The sequence below is a fragment of the Mchenga conophoros genome, linkage group LG14 (assembly GCF_057382185.1).
Source record: "Mchenga conophoros isolate Kocher_MC1m ecotype Shallow Benthic linkage group LG14, M_conophoros_male_GT1.1, whole genome shotgun sequence".
Taxonomy (NCBI): Eukaryota; Metazoa; Chordata; class Actinopteri; order Cichliformes; family Cichlidae; genus Mchenga; species Mchenga conophoros.
This window is the reverse complement of record NC_140539.1, coordinates 30,467,177-30,490,120: the sequence shown is the minus strand read 5'-3', so window position 1 is coordinate 30,490,120 and position 22,944 is coordinate 30,467,177. Positions and strand designations below refer to the sequence as shown.

Below are 22,944 nucleotides of genomic sequence, written 5' to 3'. Positions count from 1 at the left end.
AAAGGGGAGGTATGTCTGCCTCCTGGTTTTCTAAAGAGCTTCCATCTTCCTTTCTTTCTTTTTTTTCCTTCCAAATTTGACCAAACATCAACATATATGATTCACAGCGGGACATGAGGTAACCTTACGCTACACTGTCTTCTCATCTCTTACCTGACCTCGGATCATGACTGCATTCATTAAATATTGGTCTTCACTTTGTTTTCTCTGTAATCTAAGACATAACAAAAAAAAAACCCACAATAGCTCTCACAGACCACACAGGTAAATGTGCAGGAGATCAGGATAAGCTTAGCTGAGGTCTCTTTTACTTTGAGAGACACTGCTCCCACTTTTATCATGGCTGGAGTAAATTGAGAGCACAGATAGCCACAGATTTACAGCTAAAATCATTGTTTGTGTGTGTATCAAGATTGAAGGGTCTATCTTCTCTAACCTTGGCAATCAGCAGTAAACCTAAACCTGGAAGTGAGGCTGTAGAAGGTAGCACTCACAGGCAACAGCTGCACAGCCCAAGGCCACACATTAAGCCAGCCAACACATAAATGAGACTCTGAAAGAGGGGCTAATGGCTCTCTTTATACTCTAAATATTGCGGGCAGAGGCTGGGGATGTCATGAACCTCATTACTTTAAGTCGGGTAAAAAAAAAATGAATGAGTTAGGCAGAGGCTATGCCAACATCCTTGAAATACAGTCTTTGAGTTTTTGAAACAAAGGTATGAGGTCCTTATTAACCAGAATGAAATAATTGGCTGCTCTGTATCTGAAGGCCTCTCTCTCAAAAGTACTTTGACCACGTGAGAATGTGTCCTTGAAAAAGCGAGATTACAGCCAGACATTATCCCTTTCCCAGCGCAGTCAGAAGGGAGTTGGTAAAAGGAGGAATTTTGGATGCCAAACTGTACTTGACTGCAAACACTCCTAACACACTCCTGCAAAGACAGCGTGACAGAAGTATGAAAACAAAATAAAAGAGGTGTTTATGCAGTACTCTCAGCAGGAGCTGACACTGCATCTTAAAGTACTCTACGGGAGACCTCACCTCCAGCGCTGCTCTACAAAGAAATCTTTGTGTTTGACAGAGAGAATGTGAGGTAGGTTGGCGTCATTTAGGGTAAAGACGATGGGGAAGACCGAATTGCGTCGCACTCGCTCACTAAATGCAGTGAGAAAACCTCACTGAAGTAAACCGGCGCCTTGAATTTGAAATTCAAGTTGATAGTTCGGTGATTGTTGAATTTGTTACACTCGTGTACTGACCTTTGCGTATACCTGCATAGCTGCTGGACAGGCCATTCCGCTTCTTTCGGTGTCTGTACAACCAGATGCTGAAGACCATGAGGATAATCCAACAAGCAGCTCCTATGCCTGCTATAAATGCCGGCTGTTTGACCACATCTGAGATCTGCTGGGACAGGGGGTTCTCCTGGTTCACTGTGTCTGTCATTCGGCCAGAAGCATCTAGAACAGTGAGAACAAAGTAGAAGTTATTTTTTGTGCTTTTTGCGATTATTAGACAGCATATTAGTAGACAGAAAAGCAGTGAAAGTGTGTGGTGGGACTTGACCCCAGGCCGCTGCATTTCAGCCATGTGGCAGTGCTAAAACTGGCACCCACAAAGTAGAAATGATTGAAGAAGCAGTATATTTTGACTTGCAAATTTTGGATGGGACAAGTGAAATAATGTGAGTTGGGAATGTGAAAACAACATTATTCAAAGCTGAAACTAAACCAAGTGGAAAAAGACTGAAATAGAGAAATACATTTAAAATAAATGGAGCCTGCACAATACATAAATAGGGATATTCTTTCTCCTGGTACATAAAAAGATTCTTCATCTCAGCGGGTATGTATGAGGCTGGGGTTGTTGTGGAAAAGGAGTTTTTTCTATAATTCAAAAGGCTTTCATTGCAAATCCCAGTCAACAATAGCAGGTGAGCATATAAAAGCAACCAGAGACATTCAAACAGAGCCTGTGCAGCATAACAGCCTGATGGAAGCGGATAGGAAAAAAGAGAGACATCATTCACACCGAGCAATAGTGGTATCATAATCATATAAATAAATCCAAAGAGATCAAGCTCAAACACAGATACCACAGTAATTAGCAAACCGGGGCACATCTGTGGAAAAACTGAGGTGTGAATGCCTTGAAGCCTGTTTCACTGTGAAATGCGCTGCTGCAAAGATGCTGGCTGTACAGCTGCTCACAACAACAACCTGCTCTCGGTCTGTTTTTCTCATCGTGACACATGAAAGATTTCTTTGACTTGCCCCAACCCCTGTCACTCTGAAATTTCTTCATGTTCTCGTTACTTTGTCTTCGTCTCTTTTTCTCGCGTCTTTCATGTTGTAGCCACTCTTCTAAACTGGCACTCTTAGCCAGAAGCAAAAACACTTCCCAAAAGAAACCAGCTCGCTGCCTTTACCCCTTCTGTATCTTTCTTTGTCTCAGGCACTGAGGCTACGTCTCCATTTGGCTGCATCCCTTCTTACTTTGCAGTCTTCTCAATTTGTGGCTCTGTCTGGCCGAGGGAACGCAGCATGTCAATGTGACTAAGCAGCCCACAAGGGACTGTACAGGTATCTAGGCCGGGATGACGCATACAAGCTCCGAGTGTGACAAATGCATTTGGGTGAAGCGCTGGTCCCCGAGGCACATTGTTCCAGTGCAGTGTTGGAACATGGCAACAATCACCACAGGAACTCTTCAAGTGAGATAAATTGTATCAGTCACAGCCAATGCTTCTTCATGCCCATCCCAGCCCACTCAATCACACATTTGAAACCAGATGGAGCTCTTTCTCTCTCTGCCTCATCCTGCTATTCATGTGTTTTCCATCTCTCCCGAGTAGGCCAGCTCAGAGCTTTGGGGGAATAAAAACTGACAAAATATCTCCAAATATTTGTCCATCTAGACTAAAAGAACAAAAAACTAAGTAAATTACAACAACTGGCCTCTGAAGCAGGCTCCGCTGTGTGTCTTAGCATTAATAACATGTCATGTCTGAGCCCGGAGTGCACGATTCATTATTGCCTTTGTTGTCTGAAGCGAAGCAGAGGCAGAAAACATTGCATCCTTGACTGGAGAATGGAGCAGGGTGCGGCAGTCAGTTCAACAGCTCTGCCACACAGGAATTTAATGTGCCTGTGTTGATCGTACTGCCAGCTACTGTAAACTAAAGCTATTTCAGACTATGCAAAAGCTGTATAAGACCCCCTGTCATTCAGACTCATCAGACTCCCGTGTGGCAGGTTTGATGATGTTTTTCTAACAATAATCACTCCAATTATAGTTTTAAAACATCGTTGATGATAAAAAAGAGAAGACAGGCAGAGGCTTGCACATGGCTGTTCCCATAAAGAAGGGCATTACATAACTGTCTGTTTACTTGGCATTAAGTCCTTTCTCTCTAAAGCTCTTAATTTAAGATGTCTGGATTAATGCCATAATTATTTGTCAAATATTTGGACTTGACTCAGTTGTGAGGATTGGCAGAAGACAAAGGCACTGAAGTAATGTTTTTAAAAAAGGAAAAGAGGGGAGAGAGGCAACAGTTGTTTCTACTCACCGAGCTGAAAGAAAGTGACATCACTCTTGACCCCTGGACCTGCACCAGTGCTGGCTGCTACCTCCACACTGTAGCGGATCCCCGGGGCCAGACTGGGAATCAGCACGGAGAAGGTTGAGCCATCAACTGTACGGTTGATGTGGTACCTAGTCTCATTCCCCAAGCACCAAATCTGCCATAACAGAGACAAAGATGAAGTGGAGATTGAGGCAATGTTATGAGCGTTTCGTGAGAACATTTAGTTTGGTAGCTGCCACTGGTCTTGTGCTCTTATAATAGGCTGGGGCCATTTTAGCACAATCTGGGTATTGCGTTTCATCTCTGAGGCAGGAAAACATGTTATAACTTACAACATTTTACAGAATATGCTCAACACAGGGTTATTATTACTTGAGGTAGTCATAACATGTCACGGAGCAGTCTCAAACCAATTAAAAACAGTAATCATCTCCTTAACCCAATTTTAGCAGAAGCTTAGAGCTGCGAGTCCCTAGAAGGGCAGCTGTCTCACAGACAAACTCCAACAGGGTCACAGAAGTATACTTTAACCTGGGATTAGGACTCAGAGACATCTCTGTCAGTCTGTTTTCTTTACCCCTCACCTCCTTCCACCAGTTAACTGTGTTAATATGCTCACTTCATCCAGCGTGTGTGTTTTTGCACTTCTGTGATGAAAACTACAAAGGCTTAAAATTTCCTGTGCATCTTAAAAATTGTGGTGAGAAGCAGTGCCGCTGGGGACTGAGCTCAGTAATGAGCAGGGAACACTCTCGAACTGTACTTAAAAACCATGAAATTACTCTAAAGTCTATCAGCAGAAAACATTTACCTGGAAAATTAACAGTGGCTTAACTTTTTCACAGGCTCTGCCTCATCTCCCTTTTTGCCACTCACCTATATCTCTTCTGACTCATAAAGGCTTTCCAATTAAAATAAAGGACTTCCACAGCATAATGTATGACAGGACAGTGCTGTCCTATATTGGCCATTGTTAAAGTGTGAATATTATCTGGTAAAGAGGTAGGACAGGGGACTAGAGTTGTTACAGAAAGAAAGATACTGAGGTCTTTTGCCAAAAGTTTACTCTCATTCTTATACACACACTACACTGATGTCTCTACTACATCTTTATTGACAGCAGGAAATAAAGGCAAGTAGTTTGTTCTTCAAAGGAAACTTCTCAATTTCATTAATACCACTACAATCATATATTATAAAATACAATATAAAATCTCCCCTAAACTCCTAAAAAACTAACATTCCATCTCTACTTCACAAACACATCTGTAATCACAGCTTAAAGCCTCACTACAGCCCAGCAAATAATAAAAGATAATAATAACATTTTGGTGAAAAATATACAACACTGATAGATTTTTACTTTTGAAATGCCACAAGATGTGTGAATTTACCACCTCCACCAGATGGCACTGTTTCACAACTGTTTCCACTAGCTTTCCAACTTTCCTGTCTCTGAGCTTTTGTCAGCAGACACAGAGGTGTACAAAGGTATGCCTCATCTAGGAATTCATTACCTTTCCATGTCTATGTATTGTCTGTTTCTCTGTTATTCTTTTATCTGAGCATCTTCACCTCTGTTTTGTCTCCTTTGTGTCTCTTTCTGAACAGTCCTACTTGCTCAGACCTGAGGTAAGTGCTGGCTGTTTGGGGTTTTTTTTCTTCCTTGTTACCTTGTACTCCTGGACCACCCCATTCTGCTCCTCTTCTGGAGGGGGTTGCCAGGAGACGATGATGGCAGTCCCATTGTCCCCACTCTCTGTCACTGTAACCTTACGAGGAGGGGCACTGGGGGCTGGGGAGGTAGACAAAAGAAAAAAAATGTTCATATATGATAGGGGGAAAAAAAAGCCTAAGTGCCTACAGTCTCTCCCTGCTTTCTCTGTGCAATTTAGCTGTCAGAATTTCTTCTGTGCGTGACTAAAGCTCATGTGTGAACAAATGACTAATTATCAAATTTATAAGCATTTTTTTTTAATCTGAAACATCACTTTGCTAAATGTAAGTGTTTTTTGGGGGGTAAAAGCAAACAACTGTTATTCAGAATAGACAGTTATAGTGCTGGGGCATATGCTGCTGTGTGAGCGCCAACCTGTGATGGTAATTAAGCGCACACAAAAGAAAAAAGAAAAAGTCACAGTGTGCGTGAGTGTTACAAACACACATCATTATGAGAAAACAAACGTTATGTTTAGAACTCCAGAAACAATTATCGACACAATTGGAAACAAAGGAGAATCCAGCAGAAAAAGATCAAAACACTCCCACACATGCAACACAGAAAAACGCACGCACTCCAGTAAACACTCTGCACTACAAATTAAAATTTGCAGTTGGGTTTAAACCAAACCTCACAAGTCTGCCACAACCACACCCTTATGAAAAATGAGTATAACACTTGCAACTGGGGTGTCGTATATTGCTCGCCATACCCAAGCATGCGTGAATATAACACAGTTAGCGATAACATAATCCTGCCTGCTGCCAGCAGCTGTTGTATTCTCTCACACATGCAAGCCGTGCATATAAAACTGTGTAAACATGAAAACATGCATGCACACATGCAAGCACTGAAGCACTCTCGCACACAGCCGTACACATTTACACCCTCCCCACCTTCCTCCAGCGTCTTGCCAATTTTGACATCACTGTCTGTTCCCTGGAATTCATTGAAGAAGGGGCGGACTTTGAATTCGTATGTGACGCCCTTCCGAAGGTGCGGCACGACGGCGCTGCCCTCCCCAGGGGTTCGCACCTCAAACACGGCCCATTCACTCCTCTGTTGCCCCTCTGGTGAAGGCCTGTACATCACCTTGTAGCCCTGGATGTACTGTGACTGCTGCTCCACCTAGTGAACGCAACAGGAACAGAGGCAAAGGTGGTGTCAGCTTAACTGGATCATGCATGTCACAAGTAACAGTGGAAAATGATACGGCAGCGTAATAAACTGTAGCATCACTGGACAGCCATGGATTCATGCAAAGAGGTTCGCCAGACGCAGATGGAATGGGGTGCTAACTCATCACATCACCCCTCTGTTTATCCATCCCCATCTTCTACATTTCTCCTTTCGAAAGTCTGTCTATGCGCCATTTGGAGCAGCAGTGATTTGTGCAAACCACACTATGAGGTCATTGGCCAAAGGTTCCTCCAAGTCTGGAGCTGCTTAAATAGGGCCCAGACTCCCAGAACTGCCTGTCTCATCCTGTCCTGCTCTCTACTGACTGCTAAAGTCAGGAAAGAGAATAAAAAGTGCACCTTTATACACGAAGTAGTAGTAGTAGTAGTAAAAAACAAAACAAAAATACAAACAAACAAAAAATGGTGTGTAGCTGAATAAAGACATTTGTTTAAATCATAGTGATAATTAATGTTACTTCCAACATGGAAAAGAAAAGAATAACTGCTAACCAGTATGCTAATATCCCTATGAGTCCCTGTGGAAGGCAGGCAGCACTGGCTTGTAAAGATTTTAGTGATTTCTTTATCCCTCCCCCATAAAATATGCTGCTGGCTCAGGTGGTCTTCATTAAGCTGAAAACTGTGCAAGCATTTACCACAACACAAAGGAAAATGTAAAACCAAGAAACTGCACATTGAGAATAGATTTAACCCCACAAAACAAGGAAGTTGTGGTGCTCCCTCCTGTCATGTCTTTTACTGGAACATTCCAGCGAGACAGAGCAACTGGGCAGTAATGGTTTAAATCAGTCTTGACATGTCAGTATCCTTTTTACATTTCCTAAGCCCCATTTATCACTCACTATGGCACTTCATAATACCTGGGAATGCTGGGGTGGCCTTGTGTCAAAAGACAGAACTGGGATTGTTTTTGCCCCTTGGTGACCCCCATCCTATAGTCTAATATCTACTATGCAAGGAAGTCGGTGGAGCATAAAAGCGTATTTGCATTGTTCCAAAAACATACATTTGCCAGATTAGTTATAGAAGGCCATTGGTACTTGTTATTTAGCTTGTACCAGAAAAGAAAAATCACCATGAGCTGCCGTTTCTACTTCTTCCTCACCCACCTATCCATTTTAACATCTGTAAGCCATTTCTACTTTAGAGCATGAGTTGGCAGCTTCTTCCTTCTCACTCGTATTATTTTAACAGCCGTCAACTGTTTTCAATCTTAGATGGCACAGTCTGGCATGGCACACACTGCTATATAGCACTACATGGCCTGTTGCAAGAGGTTGTGCTCTGAAGTCTAGCTTTTGGGTGGATGAGTGGTCCGCTATAGACAGAACTGCAAATCTTTGGTTTCTGGCCAGCTGACCAGTTCAGACTGATGCCAGATGGACACTAAGAAAACTTGGATTGTGTTCCAGGCTGCTTTCTGCAGTGTCCTTTCTCTGTACGATGCTAGGATGTTAGTGCATCTGCTCGGCTGAGTGGTCTGACAAATTGACCATAGGCCTATAACTAAACTAACCTTGAAGCTCTAGTGACGAGCTATACCAGCGATCCACTCTGCAATCTGATCCTGAGAAAAAACAAACTACAACAGTCCATTCATTGCTAAAATTATACTCACTGTCCACTGAACCCTGACAGATGAGGAGGAGAGAATAGTGGGGTTGTGCAGGTGGATGACAGCATCTCCTAGCTCCCTCTGAATCTGACGATGGTCCACACCCTGACTGGTGGGAGGGATATCTGTGTGGAGGCGAACAAAAATGAAAAATAGTGGTCATATTTTAAAACTCCAAATGTGACATTATTATATTTTTAAATTTACATCAATAAGAATTTATTATATAGTTCTCACCTTGTGTTTTCACAGCATCAGTGATTGGACTGGGATCGCTCAGCCCATAGGCATTGGCTGCCCGTACTAAGAAGAGGTAGACTGCACTGGGCTTCAAGCCCTTCAGTACAAATGACTCAGGTTTCACATGCTCTGCCAAGGTCTGCCAGCTGCTTCCTGATGCATGACTGTGGACACACCACAAAGAGAATTAAGATTTAAAAAGCTTTAAATGAAGCCCTCCAGTTATTAGTTTGTTCTTGGCCAAGCTTTACCTGAAGGCTTCTATGATATAGGAAGTGGGCGTGGCTCCAGCATTAAGGTTTGGTTTCCAGGAAAGCGTGACAGAGCTACGGGTAACATCAGTGACCTCAGGTTTGGAAGGAGCGCTGGGGATCAGGTTTGGGTCAGTAGGTCTGTTTGGCTGGAATTGGGCCCCAGATTCTAAATGCAGAACAGAGAAAGGCAAATAATAAGGAAAACATAGTCTACTGCTGTTTTCCAACAACCAGGGGAATGTGGAACATCTCCAAGGCTTATGTCTCGTGTTCGCCTTCAGTTTAAATAAACACAATCACCAAAATAAACGAGAAAAAAAAGAATACACTTGTTAGTAAAGTGGTTAGGCTTACCTTGGACCTCTAAATAGGCTTTCCAAGAGGCCTCTCCACTGGGTGTGGAGGCAGTGCAGGTGTAGGTGCCAGTGTCACTGAGCTGAAAGAGGAGGAGGAGAAGGGAGGATGTTTGTTTAAATGGAAATTATTTAAATGTGTCCCACGGTTTCCTGAACTGGGCTCTGCCTCTTGTTATCTTCACCCTACCATCATTGCTTTTGCTTATTGACATGCCGAAGGAGTCTGTAGCAGGCAGCTGTCATTGCCTGATAATCTCAATATCATCTCCTTTTGAGCAGAAACTGGGGGAAAGCAGCTGGAAAGGCCAAAAGTGGCGGAGCATTCCTAGTCAAATGGAAAAGATTTTCACAGGATCATACACTAATTGGAGACCTTTTCTCCCTTTGCCATCCACCTGAATGCCAAACATGAAAGTGACTGCTCTGTGCAACACATGTGGTATATGTTTAAACCTTGATTCATGATTCATGTGCTTGTAGATGTACTGTAACTTTGCCAGACAAAGACAAGGTTCACTTGCATTTTGGAAAATGTGAACCATTGTGCAGCAAATGGGTAATTAAGTATATTTGTGGAACTGGGCATAACTGGAAAAGGGCTTATTTGTCTTTCTTTCTGACTAGTTTGTTTTGAATAAAAATAAAATTTTAATAAAATTCTATTAATGCATTAGATTCAGGGGAAAGAGTTCTTTCAGTTAAAATGCAGCAGTTTAAGAAAAACTGAAGAAACACATGTTCTCTTTAAAAAATAAAGTCAAAGTTCCAGACATCTGGATCTGGATCCAACCAAAAACAAATCAGAATTTCTTGGCTTGTAGCCTGAATTTCCTCCTAATTTAACTGAGATTTGTTGACAAGTTTCTAAGATGCTAATAAGCCAAACATGAAACATAAACATAATGGCACAGATTACAAAAAGGTACATTTTTAAAACTGTCTGTTCTGTCAGCTGGAGTCTATGCCTCTGCTTGATACTAATGACTCTGTTACGGTTTGTTAGTGATTGATGCTATTCTGACACTACTGTGCTTATGTTTAGACAGTAAAACAGAAAAAATGAAAAAGATAAATGTTTGAATCATGAAGTATAAGGATATCCTGTCAACAGACCTCTGTTTTCCCCCCACCCAAATAAGAATAAAATTCATTAAAAAAGTAACACCCGCAAAACAATATGAATAAAATATATCATCCCAAACATCAAAAACATCTTCATTAAAATATTGTCTGGTATAAATGACAAGTTCATTAATGTAAAGTGCCTGCAGAGTTTACTCTTCTACAGCAGGGGAAGGGTTCAAATGCATCTCCTTTCCTGCCTGGCGGCCCAGTCGCACTGCAATCTTGTCACCACAAGACGTGCCGGCATTCATCAGAACGCCGCAAAATGACGTGACCTCTGACCCTGTGACGCCTCCATCTGGAAGACACGTCGTTACCCCCTCCTTGTCTCTACCTAGAAGTGTGTTCAGCATCACACAGTTTGCCATGACACATAGACGTGTGCGCGCACACACACACACATGCAGCCCACAGCGCCTGCTGACTGACAAGAACTACAGACTGTTCAACTTCACAGACTCCATTTCAGATCTGCGGCAACTGACTGACAGCCTGCTGAGGGTTGGCTGCTGGCAGGCAACACATGCTTTATTTACCAACCAGCAGGGGTTTGCCAAGCACATTATGCATGTGATATGGGTAACCTTGAAGTCTATTTTAAATGGATTGAAATCATGTATTATATATAGTGTATATAAATACATGGCAATTTAGCAGATTTTGAGTGAAATTATGAACAGCAGTGGGTACTACGCTGTCCTTTAACTTTGCTTGACACTAAAAACAGACTTTTTTTAAATGTGTCCAGGTGTCTCACCTTTGCATAGCGTATCTGCAGTGCACCTGTGTCCAGTTGCTTGACCCTGGAGTCATGTGTGGACACTAAGACGCCGTCCTTCCTCCACAGGATGGTGGGTGTAGGGTTACCAGATGTCACACAGTTAAGAACAACCGTGCCATCCACAGCCACCGTCTGATTGGTTGGGCCTTGGCGGATGACTGGTGGCGGGCGGTCTGACACAACTGTGGAAGCAGGAAGGAAAATGGGCAATTATGTGGATGGCGCTAATCTGTGAAGGTTTCATGTGGTGTAGCGGGGAAAGAAAAGACACGGGATTCAGTCAGTTATATCCAGCTTGTGGGAGTAAACACACAAAAGGTATAGAACGGTGAGAATTGGGTAAACAAGCTTGTAACAATGAAAGAATGGGAAAACTGCAATGGTAGCAGGAGAGGAATTCAATTCAATTTTAAGAACTGGAAGCAATTTTCTAATCATTCAACAGCAGGAGTCCAACTTAGCCAAATAAAAACAGTGTAATTAAAATGAAAGCGGCTCAGATACTTCAGTCCTCTCGCTGCAGATCCACCATAAGACTAGCAGTATACATAAAAACGCTTGCAGCCAACAATTCCCTGGCCCATCCCCCTGCCATAAAACACCAAACAGGGAAAAAAGGCTTAAAAAAAAAAAAAACATCTAGCCAGAACAGACAAAGGTATTAGCATGAGGATGTTTAAACTCCTCCCTGTCTCACAGCCTGTGAACCCCGGGTGTTCAACACAAATCAAACAAAGACAGAGTAAAAGCGTGTGTTTGACAGAAAAAGGATGTAATGCACAAAAACGGCGGAAGACTTTAAATAATTTCTGCCGTTTGCGATTCATCATATTCCTACTATAGGTTTTCTGCCTCCCCCAGATTATCATTATTATTCATAGCACTATTGATGACCACTGCTGTCAGCCCCACTGATTTACTAGCAAGTTGCATTCAGTGAGAAGAACTCAAATTAATATCTAACACAGTGTAAAAGCAACACATAATGATATATGTATGTGTGCGTAGATCTTCAGAACCATGCTGTGGTGTAATCTGTGGGCTGCTTTGTCTTTGCTTTTGTGCCGGGGATGGTGCAATTACTAAAACACTGTCAGCATGACCTGTAATTACCAAATCTGCCTGCGGAGAAGTAGTGGCCTCAGAGCGGCCTGCTCACTTTAATAACTGTTATTATTATCCAGAGAGCACGACAGAATGAGAGAGAGAGGAGGACGTAGATTTGGAGCACGCCATTGTAGGTCTTAAATGAAGAAGGACATTTGTTAAATGAAGGGATGAATCTAGGTGTGTCATAGACAAACTAATAGCTGCCCAGATTACTGTGGGAATGGTGGAAGTGAAGCCAAGGTTAGTCCACCAGGCTTGTCAGGGATTGGCTAGAAGGGTAATTAGAGGACCCAATCCAGACCTCACCACATGGCTACAGTCTTCCAACAGTAGACAGCAGCAAGCCAGCCATGGAATACTGAAGGAGACTTTAGCCAGTGTGAAGCCAAGTACTGCGCCACGGTCTGGGTGCACAGGCACCAGAGAGTCTCTACCTCTGACAGGAACACAACGAACTGGCCAGACCAGACCTCACAAACCTCACTTTGGATATTAATATGCTCTGAAGCAAAGCCACAGCATTACATTTGAACAGCATTATACCAATAAACCAAAGATTATCTGAAATTCCGAAGTATTATCCGACATATTCCTCTAAATGTCCTCCTAGTGTTCCTAATTCTCTCTCAGGCTTTGTTATATGCAAAAAGGGTGTTTAAAAAAAGTTTGCCTACCATCTGTGACCTCTAGCAGAGCCTTGGTGATCACACTGCCAGCAATGTTGAGGGCCTGGCAGCTGTAGTATCCCCCATCTGAGCGCACAGCATCAGTGATGGTCAGATCCCCAGTCTGAGACACTGAAAACCGACTGGAGGGTTGAGGAGGTTGATAGGAGAACAGCAGGTTCTAGAATGGATGAAAAAGGATTACATGTGGTCACCATTTTAGTATTTCCTTGAGCAAATCAACTGGACAGATGGAAGATTTCATTCTAAAATGATAGCCAATCATGTGAAATAAGCTTACAAATAGTTATTTACAAAGCTTTTTGAGATGAAAACTTTTACTGCAGTTTATTTTATTTACCTGACTGCCTTCCCGCTGCCAGAAAATGGCCGGTTGTGGGTTTCCAGTGGCCTCACACTGGAAGGTGACAGTTCTGCCAACTCCAACCACCTGGTTCTTCGGTCTTACCACAAATGCTGGCGGTACTGGAGGACAGCCATGAAAATGGTTAGCCAATGAATAGACAAACACACTACTGCCTATTACATTTATCACAGTATTATAGTTACAAGAGGGTCTGAGTTCTATGAATAGAAGACAAAGGAAATGTAAGCGCAGGCCAATGTGCTTGTATTTAATCTGTTATTGAATCCGGCTCGTTTTCAAAACTTTACATGATGTGTGCACAGCAGATCAAACAGTATGCTGATCAAATGCAAAAATGCAAGCATATTATTGTTGTAATGAATAGAAAAAACAAGGCTCACTCCTGTGCCCCTCATTTGCATGGGCAAGGGCATGGACCATTAAAATTTACATGGAAATGGGGAATAAATTTAAGCCATCTGTCCATGCTGACACCCTCCAGTAGTGCAGACCTCAACCACAATGCCATATCCATGCATGTTAATGACAAAGTCCATCTCAGACAAAGTGTGGTGACACAGACCAATGTCACATGGTGACACTAGTCTCAGTCTGTGAGGACAAATAACCTGTATGTAGAGGTCGAGAGGCAGCCCAGTTTACGCTTTTAATATCAAAAGTGCTGTGGATATGCCCTCAAATGATACAACTCTGCACACATTTTCATATTTTTTACACAGTGGCTGTATAATACATAAGAAAAGCAATCTGAAAACTGTCACTTGAAATACAGAAATAATTTGTCCATGAATAAGATGGGGTTTGGTAATGCATAAAAGGGGAAAATAATAGAATGAAATGGTGCAGCTTTACCTTGGAGGCCCAAGCTGAGTGTACTTTTTTTTTTTTTTTTTTTTACCCATTAATGTCCTTTTGCCACTGTTGCCCGTGACAACTGAAACATGAGTGCTGATTGGATGGTGGAGAGGTGATGTGAGGAGAATGGAGGGGGGTTGTGACAGCTTCCTGTCTCTGTCAGGGCGGTGAATAGGTGACGGGTGACATTTCAACTTACCAGACACAACTAAAAAGGAAACAAAAACACAACAACAACCCAAAGGTGAATAAATAAATATTAAACAGCATGACACAAAGAGGAGAGACAAGGAAAACAATGTGATGTCCACATGTACAAATAATCATGCCATCATCAGTAAAACATGTCATATTTCATACTTCACTCAAACCCTAGGGACCACACGATAACATGCAAAGAATAATTCCTGTGAATGAGTCAGAAAGGCATTGAAATGCATCTGATTCAATGTGATTTTAATTTGGGAAGGTGTTCAAGGACAGGAAAAATGGCAGACTAAGTGAAATAAAAAGGCACAGCGATATGAAGCACACAGAGCAGATGTTTTATGCTCAGCAACATCAAGCTTTGTTTATCATTTTTCCTCTTGTTCCAGGTGTTGTGTGAAGGTGAACATCCCTACACCCTTAATGAGGTTTAGAGCACCCTTAGGAATGGCTACACCAGTCTCTTAAATGTAGCCTTGCAAATGTACCCCGGGACTATAAAAACACAAGGTGAATGTTAACTGTCACTCTCCGGTCATAAATCTCCCCCAGCCAATCACTCACCTTATCTAATCTGTCTGCTTCAACGGCTCCCTCGGAAACATAAACGCTGTCAGTCAGAGTAATGACCAACCTCTTCCTCCTCCCCCTGCCTATCGCTGGCCTTTAAAATGCAAATAGCACGCACATCAAACAAACCTAGAAGACGCTCAGCACTATCCATGTGCGAGATGCTCCAGGAACACACAGTAATGTGAACATACACAACACCCCCTTCACCTTGCAACGCTTCCACACACCCATTCATGTGTGTCTAAGCCTTTAATTAGGTAACCCTACCTCTCCCATGCTGCTGTGATCACAATTGTGGACCTGGTGGGAGAGGAGATCTTTAAACCTGACCTGGCTACTTTGTTGTGAGCTTTCTTCTGGCTCACAGAGCAGAGGTTAGTCTATCGATAAGCTGATCAGAGCAGCCGAGGAAAACACACCGAGCACTGTGGCATCCAGCCCAATAGGAGGCAGACTATGTACCGAAGACCACAGCAGAGATATTTATAGGGGTTTGATCGAGGCTGCTGTTCAGTGGGCCTGTCATCAACACAAGACTCAGGCTGCATGCAGAGGATTTGGCCTGATTAATAGCAGCTCCCACTGGGAGATGTACATCATACTTTATTCTGTCCCTCGCTGAGATTTTGTATTCTGTACATGAGCCGAAGTGGAGATCTCACAACAACAGGCAAATATTTATTATCACAGGTTTTGGTATTTATTATAACTCGAACTGCACACACAAAGCCGGCGGGAAAGTTCCTCTCATTCACTCTGTTTTGGCACCAGTTCCAAGTCTCCTTCCAGACCCTTTACATGGGTTATTAGCAGCGCTGCTCTAGGGACCACCATTGCATTCATGACCTTTCTGCACATAAATCATGGCTAAGGACAAACTTAACCAGCTAAGAAATAATAACACATCGACTTTTTTAAAATTCTGTGCACTACAATGTGAAACAATGTTTAAATTCCATACTGCATAAACATTGTCCCCATGCCCACTGTAGTGTGTTTTTTTCTAATTCTTAAACCTTATAGATTTTGTATTTTCATAACTTAATGAATAGCTGAACAAACTATCTCAGGACTACATTCTCAAGTGGCTTAGATTAGCTATTTTACAATCAATGTATAAATAGAGCTGGTGACTTGGCCAATTCTGTGTTTCTTCCATCAATCAAATGAATATTTCACTTGACATATTTATAAGACCAGAGGAGCTGTAGCAGACTGACAAACACATGTGTAAGACAATAATTCACTGATTAAGTTAGTAATGAGAGCAGAGCGCATTGAAAGAAAAATAGCCCCAGGCGCCACTTTCACAATGTCGTCATTGTTCGCTGACAATCCCACCACAGAAAGCGTGAAAATCTCCCCGTCCATACAGAACAGCATTCTTCTCAGAAACTGTCCCGCTCTATAATAGATTAGCTTTGAAGGCCAGTATCTTTAATACTGCGTGTCTCGTTATAGTTCTAATATTTTTTTGCTCAATCAGCTGCAATGATAAAGACATTTCATAATGACATTGTAGGAAATGACTTCTACATTGAACCGTTTTTTAAATCCAGTTTTAATTAAACTGGTTTTATCTTACATTTACACATGACCACACAATTAGAAGAAAAACTTCAATTCAAAGAATATTTATATTCATTTCATTTCAGCCTTATATGCCCCTTTACTTTTCAGGCTTAGCAATATTGCCCTACTTTGAGTTTTGATTCAGGGCAACAGCAATGCCCACTGAACCCACAGGCTAAACGACTGCCCCCAATAATGCTGTTGTCTTCAGTACTATAGCGGCATCTTACTACCTATACATCATTTACTCTACTTTGGCCTGCTCAGACCTACAATTACCCAGCTTTTCTTTCCATTCCTGTGCCCACATCTGTAATTAGAAGCATGTCATTTCCGGGCGTGGGACTGTGGCCTGCTAGTCTTTAATTAGCTGGACTACTCAGTGGCCACAACCTCGATGGCCTCCTCGTGTCCTGGTCTGAATAAAAGTCATGAAATTCAAGGATAAATGGAAATGATTCTTAGAACTTGGGTTTAGGCATCAGCCATCGTTGGATTTAACCATAGCATTAGCTCAAGGAGTCATATGATTTAAATTACATGCTATTCACCTGGTGTTACACTTGGAGAGAAAAAATTGGTTTCTAACTCTGTGGAGGTGGTTTTTCTTTGTAGTTTAAGTGTTTTTTTGTACCTTTCTAACTCTTATAATATGTGGGCAAACAGTAATGTATTAAAAGAGGGTCAGGGCTTTGCTTCTCTCCTTCTCCACACAGCAGGGAACTGGCCCGAGGTTAAGACATTTAATTTCCACTCAGGACAGGAGAGGTTTTAGAATTTCAAATATGACCCTTGCTCAGGAGAACAGCTTATTGAACTGGTGCATCAATGCTGTTCCCTTTCATTAACTAAGCTTTCATCAGGGAGAGAGAAAGAATGAAAAAAGGCAATAAGAGAAGTAGATTTATTGACGGGTTTATTGGCAGGTGTGCCTAATCTTGCTCCTCAAACCAATCTAAAGATCGCTGTCTTGTGGAGAAAAGCAAGAAATAATTGCAAAGGGTAGCCATGTGAGGATGAAGTATCTTTTTTTAAACATGTGGGGGTTGGCAGAGGAATAGAATTGCCTTGTCTCCTTAAATCTCGGCTGTGCAGACTGCTGGTAGTGACATTAATATGACTGACCTCACTGGAGAATTCTTTCTCCCCCTCTATCCTCTTCACCACAATTGCCCCCAGCCCCAAATCCCAACCTGTTCTGCATCATTGGTGAGGCACCTCCATGACCAACATACTCACTGCCCTTCCATCCAACACCACTAAGCTCCCCCCTCCTTCCCACCCGTCTTGTCTCACCCGACTCTCAGCATTCCCCCTTAGTTTGCCGTTAAATGGTCTCTGTGTTCCTCTGATTCTCAGGAGGGTTTGGGGGGTGATCCCAGCCCCCAATTCCTCTGAATGGTTTCTTTCTGAATGTTCATACTCTGTGACCAGCTGCTTTATATTCCAACTGTGTTAATAAGACATCCAGTAGAGACGGCTACTGGAGGCACTGAGATATTCCATATTTTCACAAATACTATTGTACATCTTAAAATGTGAAGGAAGACAGGCCTCCGGAGTAATGCCACTTGTATAGGGCAAATGAAATCCATTACAGCCGAGCTCCCATGTGCTCTCTACAGCTGTTATGGATTTTTGCGTTTTGTTTTATTAGAAATCAATCAGCTAATTGAGAGAGAATAGCTGAAAGTGATGACCATGTGGCGCTAAAGCTGAAGACCATTATTGCACCGTAGCTGGGCTAAACTGCATTTAAATCAGGCAGCACAATAACCCAAAATGGAAATGAATTCAGAATAGCTGTCCAAGGGGCCATGAATAACATATTTGTAGGACTACAGGAGTATTTTGTCTTACCGTGGACAGTGAGCGTAGCTGATGCCTCCGCCTTGCCCACCATATTTTCTGCCACACATGTGTAGGAGCCCACATCAGCAGAGACCAGACGACGGATCTTCAGGGTGTGGTCCTCGCGAATTTCATACCTAGATTAAAACAGGTACTCATATATCACATGTTGTCAAAGACAAAAACAGTTGCAGACAAAGACAAAAGCGAGGGTGGATCAAACAAAGACAGGGAGTGTGTGACTTAGGCAGGTATTGTGGGATGAAAGGGGACCAGTTGATGAGTCAGACCTTCCTTTCGGCAGATCACCATCATCTTTCCTCCAGCGAACAGTGGGAACTGGATCGCCACGGGCCTCACACCTGAACTCTACGCTTTGGTCCACTAACACCACCTGGCTACTCGGGCGACGGACAAAGCTGGGACGCTCTGCAGAGATGAAAAAGAGCACGTAAATGAACACACAGCAGTCCTTCAATCATGTTTTTTTTAATAGAGCTGAAGCTTTGATTCCATAAAAAAAACATAAAAAAATCTCAGATCTGTCCAAAAAAAACAAAACAAAAAAACAACTAAAAATAAATCACAGTGGAGAAAGTTTAAAAACAAAAAAAGAAAAGAAAAGGCAAAAACAGTCGTTTTGTATTTATTTAAACCAAGGTGTCAGTGTTCATGCTAATATAATCTCTCATTATTATTCAGTTTCTAGTACGTGTCAGTTCAGTAAATGAGTTTTCTGATTTGCCTTCCTCTGCTGTTCACCATTTTCTCTCTTTTTAGTGCAACTTCCCTTTACTTTGCCCTACTTTACCAGATAAGCGCCACCACAAAGATTCAATGATTGAATCTTTGTGGTGGCGCTTATCTGGTAAAGTAGGGCAAAGTAAAGGGAACTTGACTTTTGAAAGTCAAATTGCTTGGGAAATCAATTTAGAGCACCTGCATGTGCCCAAATATTGATGTTTGGTGCTAGAGTATTTTTATTTGTAAATCCATCATGGATCCAAGCTATAGCAATATTTGAATCCCACCCCAACAAAGATAGACACCTATAAGACAAAATCCAGTATACTATAGAAGCCAGATGGTATATACCACTCTCGGTCCGACTCTCTCTGCTCAACAAGTCACAAAAGTAAAAAAAAAAAAAAAAAAAATTATATTAGTAATTTATAATATTGAAAAATAAGAAATTCATATCTCTTAGTCTTAACACATTCCATCAGATGGGACATGGTGAATGGACTGGTTCTTATATAGTGCTCTTCTACTCGAGCAGGCAATGCACTTTTTATATAGGTCTCATTCAGCTTCTATCTAACATTCACATACACACCCGATTAATGCATTTGAGTAACTCTGGGTTCATTATCCTGCCCAAGGATACTTTGGCAAACAGACTGGAACATCCAGGGATGAAACCACCAACATTCCAATTAGTAGATGACCTGCTGTACCTCCTGAACCACAGCCACATACCATGGTTAGTTGTTGTTGTTGTTGTTTTTTAATTTATTTAGAAAGAGGGGCAATACATATTAATGAACATTTAAACAAATGTAAGTTGTAAGGACAACTAAGAACTTAAATGAAGAATTTCTTGATTATGACACTCAGAAAAGTAGAAGGAGTAGGTAGCCCTTATGTATTCTGAGTTTATTTCACTGTAATTTTCTTATCTTGACAAGGTTTCTGGGGAAAGGAAATAAAGGAAGTGAAGAAGATGATGCTAAAAATCAGGAGTCTGGACATGTTCTGTGCTTAGGCCAGAGAGAGTCAGGGTCAGAGGTCAGTGACGGTGAAACAAGATGCAGCTGGTTTGCAGGGAAGCTGCAGAGAACAGCCTGAGATTCATAATGAAGTGTGAGATTGGAGGTAATCTCACACTTCATCTGATAAAGGTCAGTGACACCATTTAGTAACCTGGGAGGGAGACGATCATAGCTTAACATCTGGACCTTTGTTTTTATTCTGCAGGCCAAAAAAAAGAAAAGTGTGTGGCTGTTGCATGTTTTGGGGGTAGCATTAGAAGCAGAAAAATAGACAAAAATCTGAGGTACATACCAAGCACTGTAAGTTCAGCTATTTCGCTTTCACGTTCTCCAACCATATTTGTGCCGACGCACACATACTTCCCAGCATCGCTTTTCCGGGCATTTGTAATCATCAATTTCCCTCCACGTATCTGTGAAAGCAGAAGAGAAGGTGATAGGCTTTGTATGGAGAGAAAAATGGCAATATTAGTCTGAGAGACACTTGGGACTTGTTGTTGACACACAGAAAACAGCAAAGCCCAAACATTAGGAAACATTTCCTGATTGCACTCAAGAATTCCAGCGAGCATTTATGCACCAAAAGCCCATTACAACACCGTGATAAAATGCACTCACAAACATATAATGGCTTGATGGGAAAGAGGCTTTTCACTGGGTTTTTGCTTTGAGCTTACGGAGACACAGTCCAACCGGATGACTTTAGTCTTTAGTTGTTTTATGCCGTTTGCAGTCATATTGAACTTGACTCTAAGCCACTATCAGCTGACCTGTTTCTCGCCAAGCTAAAGAATACTTTTCAAATCCAGCAGAACCACAGCTCACTGAGGTAACACCTGAGGCATTTTTTTATTATTTTTTATGTACGTTCATACAACTACAAGTGAGAGCAAGTGGACGTTCATTCAAGCACACATGAACTACATACACGTATACACACCCACACACAGAGGAGAAAATGTGTGTTTGTCCAGGTGAATGTCATGTCTGTTATTTCCCAGGGCTTTGATTACAGGCCAGAGGAGATGCTTTGTTCTCAGGCAGTCGGAAAAGCAGTCCTGGTCCCAGCACAGGCCCCTCAGCCCTTCTCTCTGCTGACAACCGTGCCAGTCAGCAGAGATGCACACAATAGCACGGTGCACGGTGATCTCTGTGCCCTGATAAAGCTTAAGGTTTTAAATGCACACATCAGCCTGCAAGACCAGGACCACCCTCTGCAAGCATGTAATGGATAGCTTCATTAGGGAACACCTGACAGAGAACTTGACACACAATATTGCAACAATCTGCTTCAGCCATGACCACCGTGTTAAGCCCAGTTACACATGTAGTCACATGCGTGCTAGGGCATCTCATCTATACCTCAAACAGCGTGTTTTCATCTGTTTTTGTAAAGTAGTTGCAATAAGTTTAACTTTCTTGAAGGACAACTTTGGACAGCAGACACATTCTTCTGGTTCTGCGGCATTCCTCGGCCCTTCACCCCTGATTAATATTCATGGTAAAGCAGGAGGCAGAGGGACTTGAAGAGGCTTGGAAGCCTGGCTTATTTAGGGCACCCTGTGGTGCTGGAGGGGTTTGAAGTATCATTATGTTACTGTTTGTTTGAGGAAAGGCTTAACAGCTAAAACACTGTGACACTCACAAAGGCCCAAGGTCAGGGCAGACCATGCAGCAGAGAAAGAGGGGGTGTACTGTTGGTTCCACAGGGCTTTGACATGAGGAACCACTTAAGGCCCCTGTTCCCTCTATCCATATCCTTACCTCTGTGAGTCTGTGGCAGTTTCCCATTCTCTGCAGGCATATTTGGAGTGCCAGAGCAGCAGGGACTCTGAGAGCTGGCTAAAGTAAATGAATGTAGCAGCGGCCCTCTTTTTTTTCCTGCATGCATATCCTCTCAACACAACACAGTGCAGCACACTGGCTGCTGAAAGCCCCAACAATCTGACCATTATCCCTGCAGTAGAGGGAGATGGCACTATCCTGTTGCCTTTTGTCTCATGTCATTTGGCAATGCTGATAATGCAAAAGCCCCCCATTCAGCACCAACTCTGTTGGTATTCACACAGCAGTTCATTTTCCAGGCCGATAATTAGCCACAACTACAGCACAAAACGAGAAGGACAATGTGCTGCATTTTGGCCATTTATGATGCTGCCGGCAGACTCTCTCTCTAACGAGACAATGGTCTAGGCTTAAATACTGGCATTTTCTCTTTTTCTATTTAGTTGTCCCTCCCTTATTGTTCCTGGAAGACCATTTAGACAGAGTTGAGAGGGATGTGGCCAGCTGCTGCTAGTGGCACAGCAGCAGGGTAACTTACTTTTTATGGCTGTGGGAAACCTTTTGCATGAAGTCATGAATATATGTGAAATGGCGCACAAAGTAGGGACGTATACAATATCAGGCAGGTGGTTTTAATGCCGTGCTGGATCCATGTGTGTCACGGCACGCAGTGTGCAGTAGGTGTTTACGTATAGCTGGCTAAAATAGATAGCACACAGAAGAATTCCGTGCGCTCTCTCTTCCTTTCTGGAGTTAATTCCCTCCTTTTTAAGCTATATCCAGTAAATCCAAGCCATCCCAAACCCAGTATAAAGTGCAGTGCAGAGAGAAAATCCCCACTGCAGGTGGTTTGGGACCTTGCTCTGATCAACAGTGATCACCAAGGAGACTGCACGTTTAAGCATGCTGCATGGTGGGAGAAGTGGATTGAAACAAACATAACAATGCAGACTAGATGGGGTGGGGTTTGACGAGCTCAGCTGTTCATTACATTAAAAAGACCTCTGCTTCTCCCTCTATGGTCATTCATTGCAACCAAATTTACTATACCATAAACAAGCTTGCCGTATGATTTTTCTATTTCTAATACAACTTGATCTGTTAACATCTGTCACCACAGTTGATTACACATATTCCGATTGCCATTCATGACGTCTGGCGCTACTTTTAAAATGGTCATTTGGGAACACTCAATCTGTACGGTTTTGTACTTGACAGGAAGTTTACAGTGAGCAACACCAGCTGGTCCAGACTGTTTTTAGTTCCTCAGAAGGCCCAACA

The 22,944-nt window shown here is 42.4% G+C and overlaps 1 protein-coding gene across 5 annotated transcripts in view; it reads right to left on the bottom strand.

The window, feature by feature from the left end:
* Window positions 1–22,944, bottom strand: part of robo1 (roundabout, axon guidance receptor, homolog 1 (Drosophila)) — a 222,750-nt gene that overhangs the window by 17,839 nt on the left and 181,967 nt on the right. For 4 of the 5 annotated variants that reach the window (XM_085243904.1, XM_085243902.1, XM_085243905.1 and 1 more), the window contains 14 exons: window positions 20,171–20,291; window positions 18,397–18,535; window positions 18,116–18,243; window positions 13,022–13,146; window positions 12,670–12,841; window positions 10,862–11,067; window positions 8,978–9,059; window positions 8,621–8,789; window positions 8,367–8,533; window positions 8,133–8,254; window positions 6,209–6,440; window positions 5,266–5,387; window positions 3,575–3,746; window positions 1,263–1,463 (listed from right to left, as the gene is read on the bottom strand). In XM_085243904.1, coding sequence (XP_085100030.1) covers window positions 1,263–1,463; window positions 3,575–3,746; window positions 5,266–5,387; window positions 6,209–6,440; window positions 8,133–8,254; window positions 8,367–8,533; window positions 8,621–8,789; window positions 8,978–9,059; window positions 10,862–11,067; window positions 12,670–12,841; window positions 13,022–13,146; window positions 18,116–18,243; window positions 18,397–18,535; window positions 20,171–20,291 — 2,158 coding nt within the window. The remainder of the gene's footprint in view (window positions 1–1,262; window positions 1,464–3,574; window positions 3,747–5,265; window positions 5,388–6,208; window positions 6,441–8,132; window positions 8,255–8,366; window positions 8,534–8,620; window positions 8,790–8,977; window positions 9,060–10,861; window positions 11,068–12,669; window positions 12,842–13,021; window positions 13,147–18,115; window positions 18,244–18,396; window positions 18,536–20,170; window positions 20,292–22,944) is intronic. The other variant, XM_085243903.1, reaches the window with a different exon arrangement.